Source organism: Nerophis lumbriciformis, linkage group LG02, assembly GCF_033978685.3.
Source record: "Nerophis lumbriciformis linkage group LG02, RoL_Nlum_v2.1, whole genome shotgun sequence".
NCBI classification, from domain to species: domain Eukaryota; kingdom Metazoa; phylum Chordata; class Actinopteri; order Syngnathiformes; family Syngnathidae; genus Nerophis; species Nerophis lumbriciformis.
In genome coordinates this window covers 15,231,010-15,247,117 of record NC_084549.2, presented here as the reverse complement: position 1 = coordinate 15,247,117, position 16,108 = coordinate 15,231,010, and the positions used below count along the sequence as shown (strand labels likewise).

At 39.4% G+C, this 16,108-nt stretch overlaps 1 protein-coding gene across 1 annotated transcript in view; it reads left to right on the top strand.

Moving 5' to 3' along the window:
- rrp12 (ribosomal RNA processing 12 homolog) overlaps nucleotides 1–14,376 on the top strand; it is a 29,924-nt gene extending 15,548 nt beyond the window's left edge. The window contains exons 20-34 of the mRNA XM_061944385.1: nucleotides 950–1,043; nucleotides 1,134–1,292; nucleotides 1,377–1,457; nucleotides 1,626–1,731; nucleotides 5,090–5,197; nucleotides 5,264–5,421; nucleotides 5,502–5,593; nucleotides 8,175–8,330; nucleotides 8,390–8,556; nucleotides 10,069–10,179; nucleotides 10,247–10,290; nucleotides 10,366–10,441; nucleotides 11,661–11,728; nucleotides 11,797–11,879; nucleotides 13,725–14,376. Of these exons, the coding sequence (XP_061800369.1) occupies nucleotides 950–1,043; nucleotides 1,134–1,292; nucleotides 1,377–1,457; nucleotides 1,626–1,731; nucleotides 5,090–5,197; nucleotides 5,264–5,421; nucleotides 5,502–5,593; nucleotides 8,175–8,330; nucleotides 8,390–8,556; nucleotides 10,069–10,179; nucleotides 10,247–10,290; nucleotides 10,366–10,441; nucleotides 11,661–11,728; nucleotides 11,797–11,879; nucleotides 13,725–13,827 (1,606 nt within the window). The 3' untranslated portion in view covers nucleotides 13,828–14,376. The remainder of the gene's footprint in view (nucleotides 1–949; nucleotides 1,044–1,133; nucleotides 1,293–1,376; nucleotides 1,458–1,625; nucleotides 1,732–5,089; nucleotides 5,198–5,263; nucleotides 5,422–5,501; nucleotides 5,594–8,174; nucleotides 8,331–8,389; nucleotides 8,557–10,068; nucleotides 10,180–10,246; nucleotides 10,291–10,365; nucleotides 10,442–11,660; nucleotides 11,729–11,796; nucleotides 11,880–13,724) is intronic.
- Nucleotides 14,377–16,108: the final 1,732 nt, after the last annotated feature.

Here is a 16,108-nt window from a genome sequence, read left to right as displayed (position 1 = left end):
AAACCGGTTTAAAGTTCTGGCATGCATCTTTGTCACCTTATCTTCTGGGCAACATGAAGGCACAGCACTTTGGCACATTGCTCCATTTGACTGTGTACATGTGCAATTCCGAAGTTGTGCAAAACAGGGCTGCCAATTGACCTTGGGGAACTATAGGGACTTGGCGCCTACAGACACTTCTATACAGTATAACTAAAATCTGTCGCTTGTATTGAAGTGCAAGGTTTTTTCTCCCACCGACTATTCTCTGTCCTCTGTTAAGCGACAGGCAGAGAAGAATTATTGTGGCTGTGTAAGTGGGAACGTATTAGTGCGGTGATTGTCAAACTGTGGTACCCGTGCTCCATCTAGTAGTACGCCAAAGAATGACATGATTAAAGTACAGTGTTGTATATTCAAACAGTGTTACTGTTCAAAACTGTGTGTACGGTAATAGTACAGTGGCCAAACATATTAAATATACTTGTTCAATAAAACATCTGCGTTGTTTTTAATAAATACGTTGGCCTACTACGCCACTGTATTTGAATGTTTGTCGTTATGGTGGTACTTTTAGAGCCAAGTTTTTTTTGAGGAGGTACTTTTTGAAACCACTGTATTGGTAGATGACTTGATAGCTTGTATCTGTAAAATGTCATGGCAAAGAGTGGGAATCCTGCAGTTGTCAATTTGAACTTTTAACAAAGACTTGTATCAGTTTATGTCAAGACACATGTGGGTTCAAAAATGGCATTTTCAATGGTTTTTATAGGAATTTGTTGTCAGTTTTTGTGAGTTTAACATTTTTGGGTAATTTAATGAACAGATAATTCTAAAAGGTCCTCTGTTTAAATTCAACCTTTATTCATGAGTCAACAAAGCCAAATATGACTAGGGAAAAAAAGAAAGTTTAGTTATATAATAAAGCTGAAATCATACGTTGTAGACTTATGTCCCTGTCCTGTCTTAGGCTGTCCATGATGGACCTTGTGGTTGCCATGACTCCCTTCTTGAATCAGCTCACCATGGCGAAGACCTTTGAACTCATCAGACCACATCTGGAGGTTTGTTTGTTTGTTTACATTCCTTCAAAGCTGCGCCAGCTCCGATAGGTCTTTCTCCTCTTCTCACCTGTCCCGTTCTGTTTTTCTCAGACTAAAGAACCGGTGATGCAGAAGAAAGCGTACCGCGTGCTGGAGGAGATGTGCGCCGGAGAGCGAGACGAGTGCAGGGCGTTCGTCGTGGGCAATCTTGAGACGCTTAAAGCGGTCCTGCTGAAGACTCTGATACACGCCTCCTCACCAGCAAAAAGGGTGAAGAAAAAAACCTCTTATCAATGTAGCTTTATTGGCTAACTTTTCCAGGGATTTATACTTGTGCTTTTCTATTGCGCTCAGCCGCGACTGAAGTGTCTGATCCACATTGTGAGAAGACTCGACCAAGAACACAAAGACTTCATCTCATCACTGCTGCCTGAGGTATAATCACACACACACACACACACACACACACACACACACACACACACACACACACACACACACACACACACACACACACACACACACACACACACACACACACACACACCTTGCACGGGCTGTGAGTGATTCCTTACATTCACACAAGGATGCTGTCTCCTCCAGGTGGTCATATGTACCAAAGAGGTTTCTGTTGGGGCCCGTAAAAATGCATACTCTCTGCTGGTGGAAATTGGAAATGCTTTCGTGCGCTTCTGTGGAAACCATAAAGGTAAAGAAATACTAAATCCGACTTTAATGGCTTTATGTATAGTTACAATGATGACCGATTAAATAAATGGCTGTTTGGCATTCTATAGGTTGTGTGGAATATTTTTTTAGAGAAAGAAAATAGGGAAGCAAAATGGCGTGTACTATATGGCTGCCATTTTGCTGTAATGAGCTAGTTAGCTAGCTAGTAGCAGCAGCTTGATTTCCAAATATTGGGTTGATTACAGTTGTAAGTATTTAAATTCTTTAATAATTGTTTTTAAAAACTAAATCGATTAATTAGCTGGTTTGTAGCAGTAGCTTTATCTTGCTATAATGCAGTGGTTCTTAACCTTGTTGGAGGTACCGAAGAACCCCACCAGTTTCATATGCGCATTCACCGAACCCTTCTTTAGTGAACAATAAAATGTTTTTTTTCTTAATTTTATCTTAATTTATAAATATTAACCATGAAATGATGTTATTATATTAAATAAATACTAATAAAGATATATTTTACAAACAAAGTTGCAGGGATGTACACATGATCCCATGTTTGCATCTTATTGTGTAACTTACGAATGTTTTAGTGGGAACTAAATGCGATGTCTGAAAGGGGTTCAAATTATTTCCAAAGCAGGAACCCCACCCAGACATACAATACAAGTACCCGGTACACAGCTCATGAAAAACAATATTTTTTGTTATTGTCATTGTAATTGGGCCAAAATACTTATTTTAGAAAATAATCTCATGGAAATGACTGCTGTCATTTGATTATAATAATAAAACATTTAACTTGTTATTTAGTCAGGTTTGGGACCGGTGTGCTGCTGGTGTGGCCACAGTGCATGTGCACGTCTAACGTCGCTCACATGTGCTCCACTGAATGCTCAAGGAGTTTTTGCGTTTGCTCACGCATATGGAAAATTAGAGGGACCATAGTTTGGGGGTATCCATAAGACGCCGATAGGGAGAAGTGTTTATTTACACCATGAGTCGGGTGTGTCTTGACCCCTGAGGCCGACTCACTGAACCCGTGAGGCCGACTCACCGAACCCCTAGGGTTCGATCGAACCCAGGTTAAGAACCACTGTTATAATGTGTAGTGATTTCACATTTGTGTTTAAGTAAATTCCATTTTTCACTGCTTATAAAAAAGAAATGTCAAAAACGTGTATATCTGTCTTGTCTACTACTTTTCCTTTACATGCTTAAATAATATAATTGACTAGCTAGCTTGTAGCATAGTTTCATCTTGCTAAATTCAGAGAGTTCAAAGATTCTTTATATACCATACATTGCGAGTTTACCGCACGTTGTTTATGAAAAGAAAGAAAAATCTAATTAAAGGGCTTAAGTGTGTCCTTTTTTATCCATTCATTTTCATATTTCATATCCATTCAGAGCTACTTCTCTTTGTTTTTAATGTCTATTTTCTGCTGGATTTACTCCCTATTTTAAGCTGCAGCTGTCACATATACTGTAATATTGTACGTGGTAATTGTTACATATTCTATATATGATACAGACATAATATAATATATCAGTATACATAATATACTGTACATCCATCCATCTCCATCCATCTTCTTCCGCTTATCCGAGGTCGGGTCGCGGGGGCAGCAGCCTAAGCAGGGAAGCCCAGACTTCCCTCTCCCCAGCCACTTCGTCCAGCTCTTCCTGTGGGACCCCGAGGCGTTCCCAGGCCAGCCGAGAGACATAGTCTTCCCAACGTGTCCTGGGTCTTCCCCGCGGCCTCCTACCGGTCGGACGTGCCCTAAACACCTCCCTAGGGAGGCGTTCGGGTGGCATCCTAACCAGATGACCGAACCACCTCATCTGGCTCCTCTCGATGTGGAGGAGCAGCGGCTTTACTTTGAGCTCCTCCCGGATGGCAGAGCTTCTCACCCTATCTCTAAGGGAGAGCCCCGCCACCCGGCGGAGGAAACTCATTTCGGCCGCTTGTACCCGTGATCTTGTCCTTTCGGTCATAACCCAAAGCTCATGACGATAGGTGAGGATGGGAACGTAGATCGACCGGTAAATTGAGAGCTTTGCCTTCCGGCTCAGCTCCTTCTTCACCACAACGGATCGATACAGCGTCCGCATTACTGAAGACGCCGCACCGATCCGCCTGTCGATCTCACGATCCACTCTTCCCTCACTCGTGAACAAGACTCCGAGGTACTTGAACTCCTCCACTTGGGGCAAGATCTCCTCCCCAACCCGGAGATGGCACTCCACCCTTTTCCGGGCGAGAACCATGGACTCGGACTTGGAGGTGCTGATTCTCATCCCAGTCGCTTCACACTCAGCTGCGAACCGATCCAGTGAGAGCTGAAGATCCTGGCCAGATGAAGCCATCAGGACCACATCATCTGCAAAAAGCAGAGACCTAATCCTGCAGCCACCAAACCAGATCCCCTCAACGCCTTGACTGCGCCTAGAAATTCTGTCCATAAAAGTTATGAACAGAATCGGTGACAAAGGGCAGCCTTGGCGGAGTCCAACCCTCACTGGAAACGTGTCCGACTTACTGCCGGCAATGCGGACCAAGCTCTGGCACTGATCACACAGGGAGCGGACTGCCACAATCAGACAGTCCGATACCCCGTACTCTCTGAGCACTCCCCACAGGACTTCCCGAGGGACACGGTCGAATGCCTTCTCCAAGTCCACAAAACACATGTAGACTGGTTGGGCAAACTCCCATGCACCCTCAAGGACCCTGCGGAGAGTATAGAGCTGGTCCACAGTTCCACGACCAGGACGAAAACCACACTGTTCCTCCTGAATCCGAGGTTCGACTATCCGGCGTAGCCTCCTCTCCAGTACACCTGAATAGACCTTACCGGGAAGGCTGAGGAGTGTGATCCCACGATAGTTAGAACACACCCTCCGGTTCCCCTTCTTAAAGCGAGGAACCACCACCCCGGTCTGCCAATCCAGTGGCACCGCCCCCGATGTCCACGCGATGCTGCAGAGTCTTGTCAACCAAGACAGCCCCACAGCATCCAGAGCCTTAAGGCTGTATATACTGTACATATATTATGTAAATATTACGTATATATATATTTATATCGCTATATTTAGTCTATTTATACCTGCATTGTCCTTTCCATCCTTACACTTTCCATCATTGTAACTGAGCTACCGGTACTGTGTGGAACAATTTCCCTTGTGGATCATTATATCTAAGTCTAAGTCTAAACAAAAGCCATTACTTGGCTAGCTATCTTGTAGCTATAGCTTTATCTTGCTGAATCGTAAATTTGCATTTGTTTTCCAATAATCTTTAAATATTTTGGAAAAAAGAGCCACACTTTTTATAGTTATGTAGCACAGTACTGAACAGTTTATAATGTGGTGTTTTACAGAGGCCATGGAGCAGTACCTGCCCTTAGTGTATGTTGGCCTAACGGGCCCCGTCACCATGATCACCTGCTCAGTGATGGCCCTCACGCGACTGGTGTATGAGTACAAAGGTATAAAACACACCTACTTAGAAGCGCAAGACATAAGACGTCAAACATCCTTTGTATTGTTGCCAGACGACATAGACGTGTCCGCCATGGAGGAGCTGCTGCACAAGGTCTGTATGCTGCTGAGCTCGCGCACCAGAGATGTGGTCAAAGCAGCGCTGGGCTTCATCAAGGTCATCATCTTCGTCATGGATTCCGAGACGCTGGCATCGCATATGAGTGTCATGGTACTTACAAACATCATGCCAACTTCCTGGAATGCTCTGTTAGGAGACCCGTGTTTTTAGCGTTCATGTCTTTGTGTCAGATGGAAGCCATCGGTACAATCAACAATGATGTGAGACGACACTTCAGAGCCAAACTCAAGAACGTCTTCACCAAGTTTGTCAGAAAGTTTGGGTAAGGTTTTTTTTAATTTTATTCATAGTCAAACAAGGTCTTATTGGATTCATCTATCTGGGTCAAATTTTGTTTATAATCTCTGGTATTCACTATTTTCATTCCATTTATATAATCTGCACATTCATATTCATTTAGCATTTTGCTAGCCTGCTAGCTCGTAGAAATAACCTCACACTTGTAATTCATAGAAATACTGTAGTGATACTGTAATTTTGAAAACCTTTACAGTATTTTCCGGATTATAAGGCGCACTGTCGATGAGTGGTTTATTTTTTAATCTTTTTTCATATATAAGGCTTATAGGGCGCATTAAAGGAGTGGTATTATTATTTTGTTTTTCTAAATGTAAAACCCTTCCTTGTGGTCTACATAACATGTAATGGTGGTTCTTTGGTCAAAATGTTGCATAGATTATGTTTTACAGACCATCTTCAAGCCGCTTCCGGATGTGCCGTTTTGTGGGCGGTCTTATTTACGTGGCTCACCTTTGACAGGGTCTTTTCTCCGTCATCTTTGTTGTAGCGGTGTAACGTGCAAGGACGGGAGTGGAAGAAGTATCAAAAGATGGAGCTAACTCTATTAATGACATTCAGACTTTACTTAAATCAATAACGGAGCAGCATCTCCTCATCCGGAAACAACCACATCGGAAATGTGTCCCGTGAAAAATCGCCTGACCGGAACTCTAATAACTAAAGTTCCTTGGGCGAATAATGTAAACTCACTGCACCGGTATGTTTTAGCGCTTTCATGGCGAGTTTATTTACAGATATAAGTAAGAACTTTACACTACTTTAGAGTAGAAATGGCAACAGCGGAGGATGAATGTCACATAATAAGAAGATAAAGAAAAAGCTTATCGACTACAGTGTCTGCATGGACTACAAAGGCGGTCTCGCGCAATTTTTCAGGATTTATGCAGATCCCAAATACAGATCAGCAGGTACCAGAAGGTAAGAAAAGTTGCTTTTGCATAATGTGAAACAAAATGCCAGATAATGTCTTACCTTATACACACCATTATAATACTCATTAAACGCTGCAGCCTACACGTATCTCTTATGTTTGACTGCCATCTACTTGTCACACTTTTTATGACACCATGTACCAAAAAAATAGCTTCGAGGTGGGTAAGCTCAACCCAACATATTCCTTACATTAGGCGCACCGGGTTATAAGGCGCACTGTCGAGTTTTTGAAGGAAAAAAAAGGATTTTAAGTGTGCCTTATAGTCCTTAAAATACGGTATACAACCTGCATACGTACATTTTGTCAGCTGGCTTGCTTGCCTGTAGCAGAATCTTAAACTGTCAAAAAATGTTTTATGTAATGTAATTATTAAAAAAAAATCTATTTGTAAAATTGTGTGACATTTTATTAGCCATCTTGTAGATAATGCGTACACTGTAAGAATAGAAAAACAACAACACTATTGTAAATATGGCCGTATTACGTTAAAGTGTTTATATACTGTATGTACAGTATATTAGCTGGATAGCTAGCTTGAAGCAGCAACTTGCAGTTGCTAATAGTTCACCCACACTTGTAACTTTGCAAAATGCATTTGTATAAACAGGGCTATAATTACGATTTACATTTTTACATAATCTTCACTATATATATATATATATATATATATATATATATATATATATATATATATATATATATATATATATATTAGTTTTTAACAAATTTTACAAGCTGACTGGCCAACTTGTCGCAGGAGCTAGCTGCTAAGAGTGAGGCCATACATGTATATTTTTTAAATACATTATTTTAAATAGACTTTTAACATACTTGTATTATTATATAATTATATTATGTGTTGTTAATTTTTCTTTATTGTTTAGTTTTATGTGAATGGTGTTAAATATATATTGCTAAGCTCTTTGTGTCTTCAGGCTAAGAAATTAGTTATTATTTCTCGAGCAGTGACCGCTGTGGTCATAAGTACATGACACTAAAGGTAGTAAACAATACAGACACCCAATAAAAAACTGAATGCATGTCAGGTTCAAACACCGATGACATCTATTAAACAGACAAGAAGCAAGGAATTAAACAGAGGCAGGATTCAATTTAGCTCAATGAAGAGAAACGTCTGGGCTTTACTTTTGTACAGTAGTCTTCCACCACGCTCTGATGAAAGAATTGTACGCCTCCTCTTGTATTTGGACTTTCCCTGATTACATAGCATCAGCTGTTTCTAAAGGGAGAGGGGGTCGTAAACCGCCGTTGCCCTCGGTCACAAAACAGTTCAAAGAAAAGATGCCTGGAGCTTCCTCTCCGCTTTGTAGATCTCGGGTCAAGACAAGATCTTCCTGTGGATCACAATAGATCAAATAAACCGACACCTTCATGTCGCTTCCCATCTTACACAGTGGAGTTTCACAAGCCTTTTGCTTGGTAAGATCAAAGACAGCTTTTGTCCTCTCGCCGGGAACTCATGGAAACAGAACGTTTTGTGATAACTTACATACAATTATTCTGACACTGTACTTTTAAGTGAGGCTAATAGTCTGTGTTATTTTGTTAGTTAAATGGTTAAACTCATGCATGTTGATGTTGGGTGCAGGTTTGAGCTGGTGAAGAGCATGCTGCCCCCTGAATACCACAAGGTGCTGGCCAACATCCGCAAGGCGGAGGCTCGCACCAAAAGACGCAAGCAGGTGTCGGAGCAACAGGACGACTCGTACAGTGAAGAAGAGACCCCTATTAAGAAGAGTGACAGGTAGAACGTGGCCACATCTAGTTTAACTCGCACAATGTTAACCTCTTGGTTCTTTCCAGTATTGAAGAAATCCTGGCGGACTCAGACAGCGACCTGTCAGAGGATGAAGGCAAGGCTAGAAAGAAGAAAGGTGGGAAGCAGCAGAAGGGGCGGGCCTGGTTGAAAGAGGGCGAGGAGGATGACCCGCTCAACTTCTTGGATCCCAAAGTTTCCCAAAGAGTGCTTGGTAAGTAATACACTTCAGTGTTTCCCCCAGAAAATGTGTTAGTTAAGGTGGTGTCTCTTCGGCGGACAGACCGGGTAAGGGGGTGGGTGGGTGTAAGGATTGGTATAACTCGGCCTGTCGCCATCACGTCTCCACCTCGTCGCTGCCACCATAGCCTGGGTGGTCAATAGACTACAGAATGTGGTGACGTAGGCCGGCTTCGTCGCGTGAAGAAGCCTAAAATTTTTGGTTGTGTTTTCTGCTCCATTGGCTGAATGGTGATATACGATATATATCTCGATATTTTTTCCGTAAAGTAAAAACAAAACAGTCCTAGTTACCTGAGATACTAAGTATGTCATTATTATGACTTACTAAGTCAAAATGACAAAATAATGACTTACAAAGTCAAATGACTTACCGTATTTTTCGGACTATAAGTCGCAGTTTTTTTCATAGTTTGGCGGGCGTGCGACTTATACTCAGGAGCGACTTATGTGTGATTACCGTAAAATATCAAGTAATATTATTTAGCTCATTCACGTAAGAGACAAGACGTATAAGATTTCATTGGATTTAGCGATTAGGAGTGACAGATTGTTTGGTAAAAGTATAGCATGTTCTATATGTTTTAGTTATTTGAATGACTCTTACCATAATATGTTACGTTAACATACCAGGCACGTTCTCAGTTGGTTATTTATGCGTCATATAACGTACACTTATTCAGCCTGTTGTTCACTATTCTTTATTTATTTTAAATTGCCTTTCAAATGCCTATTCTTGGTGTTGGGTTTTATCAAATCTATTTCCCCAAAAAATGCGACTTATACTCCAGTGCGACTTATGTTTTTTTCCTTCTTTATTATGCATTTTCGGCCGGTGCGACTTATACTCCGGAGCGACTTATAGTCCGAAAAATACGGTACTACTGTAAGTAAGCGTTTGTAATAAGCGTTTGAAAAACAGAGTTAAAAGTGGGTCCACACACTGACATATGCTCAACTCATCATGCTTAATTTATTACAGAATTTGGGAAGCCTGTAGTTGATTTTTGTTATGTAAATGTTATATTTTTATCAACATGTGATAGCAGGGATCCTGCAATTCAAAACTAGGCTGCTACATTACTAATGATTAATGTAACTATAGCTGAAAAAATAGTACGATCGCAATAGGAGAGACTATTCATCCCTGAACACCATGGAGTTCATGTAGGCTTCATGATGCAGTTACATTATTATATCAACTATCAGAGAAAGCTTCAGGAAACTCTTCATTTAACATAATGTCCTTTTTTGCTGCTTCAACACAGCTCAATCAACACAGAAAAAGGTAAAGTGAAATAACTTAGTTGTTAACTGTAGGTCAATAATGCTTGTCTTTCTCTCAGACAGACAGGGCTTTGCTGTCCGTAACACACGCACACACACCGCAAAATGAGCTAACGTTACGCTAAAAGCTAATTAGCCTTCACCTCAAGGACTGCGAGCGACTGCAAAACAAAAAGAGCATTGTGTTGTTATTTTCCAGCCACCAACCCTGAGCGGAAGAAGAGCTCCAAGGCTGATCACGGCTTCAAGGTGACGTCAGACGGGCGACTGATCATCAAAGAAGACGACGACGAGGACGTGAAGCAGAAAGGTGAACTCCATCGTTCTCACAGAAGACCTAAAATGTTCTAAAATATGGATCTTGACGCTTTTCACAGACGGTGAGATAAAGGACATTCTAGAAGAGGTTGGAGTGAAGAGTGTGAGTAACTTAATGAAAGAATGTGAAGTATCACATTTACAAAAACTTTGACACTTTACCCCTCTTTTTGTTCAGAAAAAGAGCCAAAAGAGGAAGCTAGAAGATGAGCGATTGGACAACATGGACGTAGAACCTCAGCTCAAATACAAAGGTACTCAACGACCATTATCAATATATTCATTCTTTTTACATACCAGCTGGTAATTACATCCAATTTATTGCTTAAACTGTACACATTGAAACAGACATTGAACTGAAAAATAGACTACAAAATATTGTAAACTACAGAAAGTGGATGGAGGGAAGTTACCCAGCTGGCAATTATTTAGTTTATTATTATTTATATTTGCTTCTAATAAATCAAATCCAACCAAACTTTGTTTATATAGCACTTTTCATACGCAGGTAAGTGACAACACAAAGTACATCACGCCAAAAAAAGAGAGCATAAGTGAATAGACAACACACAGCACTATTGACAAAAAACAACAACAAAAAACAAGGATTGAGGAAAATTTATTTTTAATTTTTACTATTGCTATTGAAAATTGCTTTTGTATTTATTGCATTTAAAAATATTTAGCTTATTTTTTTAAAAACTATTTAATAATGTTAAAGGAATTGTTTGAATTAATGAATGACATTTTTTTTTTTTAAATTTTACAGTATTAGTTGTATTATTACAAAAACATTATATGCAGTTTATATATTTTATTTTATTATTTATGATATTATACTGAATTTTCTGCCATTTATAGTAAAAAGAATAGACACATTGGATTACAAGCCATAAAACAACTCACGTTGCTCTGAAAGTTCCAGAAAAACTCCTTGTTTAATTAAATGTAATGTTTTATTTTATTTATTTTGTTCACGATGTAAGTTTTAAAGAGCAACAAATAAGACATAACACTATTTTTTATTGTAATATTTTTTAATTGGTTTATTTTTTCCTTGATTATGTACAATTTGAGTAAATGTTTTGCTTGTATAACATTAAAAATAAATATATATTTCATTATATTTCTAATGTATTTTCTGTCATTTAAAGTAAATAAAAATTAACATTCAGTTTATATTTTGTGATATTATTTATTATATTATTGTATTTCTTACCATTTTAACGTAGCAATAATATGATAATGTGATCAAAAGGGCAGAAAACAATTAGTGTTACTGTCAGTGTTCCATAAAGACTTGTTGAATGTCATTTCTATTTTTTTATTTTATTGATTTTGGCAGTAATAACAAAAAGCCATACAAACAACGCTAATTAATAAATTGTTGTATTTGATTTATTAATTGATTTATTTTCCCCTTTATCATTTTCAATTGGAGTGAATTTTTTGACCATTTTCTTGTGTTCCCAGCTGGTGGTAAAGGTATCCACAGAGCTGTGGGAGCCAGCAGAGACTCTGGAACAGAGTACAAGTCAAAGGTGACACAGCCAACATGTGTGACCTTAAATACAAATACATACCTTTCTTTTCTTTTTGCATGGAACAGAAAGGCAAAGGTGACGTGAAGAAACAAGGCAAACTGGACCCGTACGCTTATATTCCTCTTAGGAAGGAACAACTCAATCGCAGGTATGATGTCATCATGAAAATATCACTAATGAAAGTCCACTCTTTGTGTGTCTTATTGCCACTCCTATGTGACATTGTGTCTTATTGCCACTCCTATGTGACATTGTGTGTCTTATTGCCACTCCTATGTGACATTGTGTGTCTTATTGCCACTCCTATGTGACATTGTGTGTCTTATTGCCACTCCTATGTGACATTGTGTGTCTTATTGCCACTCCTGTGTGACATTGTGTGTCTTATTGCCACTCCTGTGTGACATTGTGTGTCTTATTGCCACTCCTGTGTGACATTGTGTGTCTTATTGCCACTCCTGTGTGACATTGTGTGTCTTATTGCCACTCCTATGTGACATTGTGTGTCTTATTGCCACTCCTATGTGACATTGTGTGTCTTATTGCCACACTTATGTGACATTGTGTGTCTTATTGCCACTCCTATGTGACATTGTGTGTCTTATTGCCACTCCTATGTGACATTGTGTCTTATTGCCACTCCTATGTGACATTGTGTGTCTTATTGCCACTCTTATGTGACATTGTGTGTCTTATTGTCACACCTATGTGACATTGTGTGTCTTATTGTCACACCTATGTGACATTGTGAGTCTTATTGTCACACCTATGTGACATTGTGTGTCTTATTGTCACACCTATGTGACATTGTGTGTCTTATTGCCACACTTATGTGACATTGTATGTCTTATTGTCACACTTATGTGACATTGTGTGTCTTATTGCCACTCCTGTGTGACATTGTGTGTGTGTTATTGTCACACTTATGTGACATTGTGTGTCTTATTGCCACTCCTATGTGACATTGTGTGTCTTATTGCCACACCTATGTGACATTGTGTGTCTTATTGTCACACCTATGTGACATTGTGTGTGTGTTATTGACACACTTATGTGACATTGTATGTCTTATTGTCACTCCTATGTGACATTGTGTGTCTTATTGTCACACCTATGTGACATTGTGTGTCTTATTGCCACTCCTATGTGACATTGTGTGTCTTATTGCCACACCTATGTGACATTGTGTGTCTTATTGCCACTCCTGTGTGACATTGTGTGTCTTATTGCCACTCCTATGATGACATTGTGTCTTATTGCCACTCCTATGTGACATTGTGTGTCTTATTGCCACTCCTATGTGACATTGTGTGTCTTATTGCCACTCCTATGTGACAGTGTGTTTTATTGCCACTCCTATGTGACATTGTGTGTTTTATTGCCACTCCTATGTGACATTGTGTGTGTTATTGCCACTCTGATGTGACATTGTGTGTCTTATTGCCACTCTTATGTGACATTGTGTGTCTTATTGCCACACCTATGTGACATTGTGTGTCTTATTGCCTCTCCTATGTGACATTGTGTGTCTTATTGCCACTCTTATGTGACATTGTGTGTCTTATTGCCACTCCTATGTGACAGTGTGTTTTATTGCCACTCCTATGTGACATTGTGTGTCTTATTGCCACTCCTATGTGACATTGTGTGTCTTATTGCCACTCCTATGTGACAGTGTGTTTTATTGCCACTCCTATGTGACATTGTGTGTTTTATTGCCACTCCTATGTGACATTGTGTGTGTTATTGCCACTCTGATGTGACATTGTGTGTCTTATTGCCACTCTTATGTGACATTGTGTGTCTTATTGCCACACCTATGTGACATTGTGTGTCTTATTGCCTCTCCTATGTGACATTGTGTGTCTTATTGCCACTCTTATGTGACATTGTGTGTCTTATTGCCACTCCTATGTGACATTGTGTGTCTTATTGCCAACAGGAAGCTGTTATTGCCACTCCTATGTGACATTGTGTGTCTTATTGCCAACAGGAAGCGTGCCAAACTGCAAGGGCAGTTCAAGGGCATGGTGAAAGGAGCCCAGAAGGGGGCGGTGTCAGGTAGAAAAATGCTAAGGCGCAAAAGAAAGGCTTAAAGGCTTCACGAAATGGACTTTTATGGACTTTAACTAGCGTGTTGATAAGCATGCTGGTTAAGTTGTGTGTGTGTGTGTGTGTGTGTGTGTGTGTGTGTGTGTGTGTGTGTGTGTGTGTGTGTGTGTGTGTGTGTGTGTGTGTGTGTGTGTGTGTGTGTGTGTGTGTGTGTGTGTGTGTGTGTGTGTGTGTGTGTGTGTGTGTGTGTGTGTGTGTGTGTGTGTGTGTGTGTGTGTGTGTGTGTGTGTGTGTGTGTGTGTGTGTGTGTGTGTGTGTGAAGAGAACGCCACAACATGGAACTCTCACCTTTACCGTGTACTTCTTCTCTCAGCCACTAGAGAGCAGTATAGACTTTGTGAACGATCAACAGCAGAAGTCATGAGTCAATAAAAGATAATTTAGATACATTGAAGCTATGGAAGAATAGAAAGTATGTGACTTCATTAATGACTCATCAGGTGTTGGAGGTTTGTGTGCAACCAAATGAGTCATGTGACCCAGAGGTCAATCTTGTCTGACCAGTAAAGTCAAGCCTGTTGGAGCATCCAGTATTCAGATGTCATGCATTCATTTTCATGTTGTTATGCAGGTATGTCCATCTGATGGTAGATTATTTATTGATAAAATATGGGAAACATCAAAATGTCAGAAATAATTATACATACAGATAATAATATATAACATTGTGGTAGAAAATGGATGTATGGATGGACTTTTTGTGGTGACACATTATCATTCTAAGATCCACTTTATCAGTGTTTCTTGACTGTAGGGCTGAAGCCCGTTGTTGGGCCGACAAATCTGTTTCTTAGTTGTAATACACTTTTTCACCACTTGTGGCAGTAATGACAATATCAAACAGAAGAAGTCAGAGAAATTTTTTAAGCGCAAAAATTATGACTTAAGTGGTAATGCTGTATTTTTATTTGCGCTTACATTTTATTGACAGTTTATTTAAGACACATAATTATTTAGTTAGAATATATTTACTTTAGCACTGCTTATGTACATTTAGTTTTCATCAGTTTTTATGAATCCCTCCTTCTGCAGTATATTTGATTAGTACATATTATTGTAATCAGTCTGACCTAAGCCTTGGTAATAATCTTTCATATCATTTGACAAGGGTTATTTTGTGTTAAACTGTGTAGGTTAGCTATAATTATTGAAAACTATTAAAATCGAGAGTACAATTATTATTTTCAGTGTCAATATTTGAGTGTGCACTGAGAAGGTTAATGACAGACCATCCTGCTCTTTTTAAGGAGGGCAACAACACTCACCTGTTATTATCTGTTATTGGAGCATTCTACTGTTTTTAAGCATGTATTGCCGGAAAAAAAAAAAAAAACGGGTTCAAAGATCTTATATGACAGGAGCACTTTTTAAATGTATTGCCAAAAAATAGTAATCAAAGATCTTCTTTTTGACGGAACTACCTTTCAAAAATAATGGTCAAAGATCCTCTCTATGGTAGTATTGCTCGGCTGTTTATAACCACGTGTTGCCAAAAAAAATCTAAGATTTTCTGTTAAACAGTTAAAAAAACAATAGTCAAAGATCTTATATATGACAGGAGTGCTTAGTCGTTTTTAAGCATGCGCTGCCAAAAAAGTGTAATCAAAGATCTTCTATTTGATATGACCTTCTAAAAAAAAAAACAATAGTCAAAGTTTATATACATGTATATGACAGGAAAACTCACCTGTTTTGAAGGACCTACATCAAAAACTAGATTAAAAGATCCTCCAATGACAGGAGAACTCTGCTGGTTTGAAGCATGTCTTGCCAAAATGGTTTTCAAAGAGCCTCTTTATGACGGGAGCGCTCTGCTGTTCATTTTGATTAATGTATTGCCATAAGAAAAATGTTTAGTCAAAGATCTTCTATTTGATATGACCTTCTCAAAGAAACAATAGTCAAAGTTCCTATATATATGACAGGAAAACTCACCCGTTTTGAAGAACCTACTTCAGAAAACAAGATTCAAAGATCCTCCAATGACAGGAGTACTCTGCTGGTTTGAAGCATGTGTTGCTCAAATGGTTTTCAAAGATCCTCTAAATGACGGGAGCACTCTGCTGTTTGTTTTGAGGAATGTATAGCCTTAAGAAAAATGCAAGTCAAAGATCTCCTGTATGACTGCAACGCTCCCAAAGCAGAAACACTTGTCAAAGATTGTCTATTTGAAAAGAGTGCTCTTCATTTTAGGAAGTAAAAAAAAAAGAAGAAAAAAAAGTGGTACTTGCAAAGTACTACGGAGCCCCTAAAGGGACATGGGGG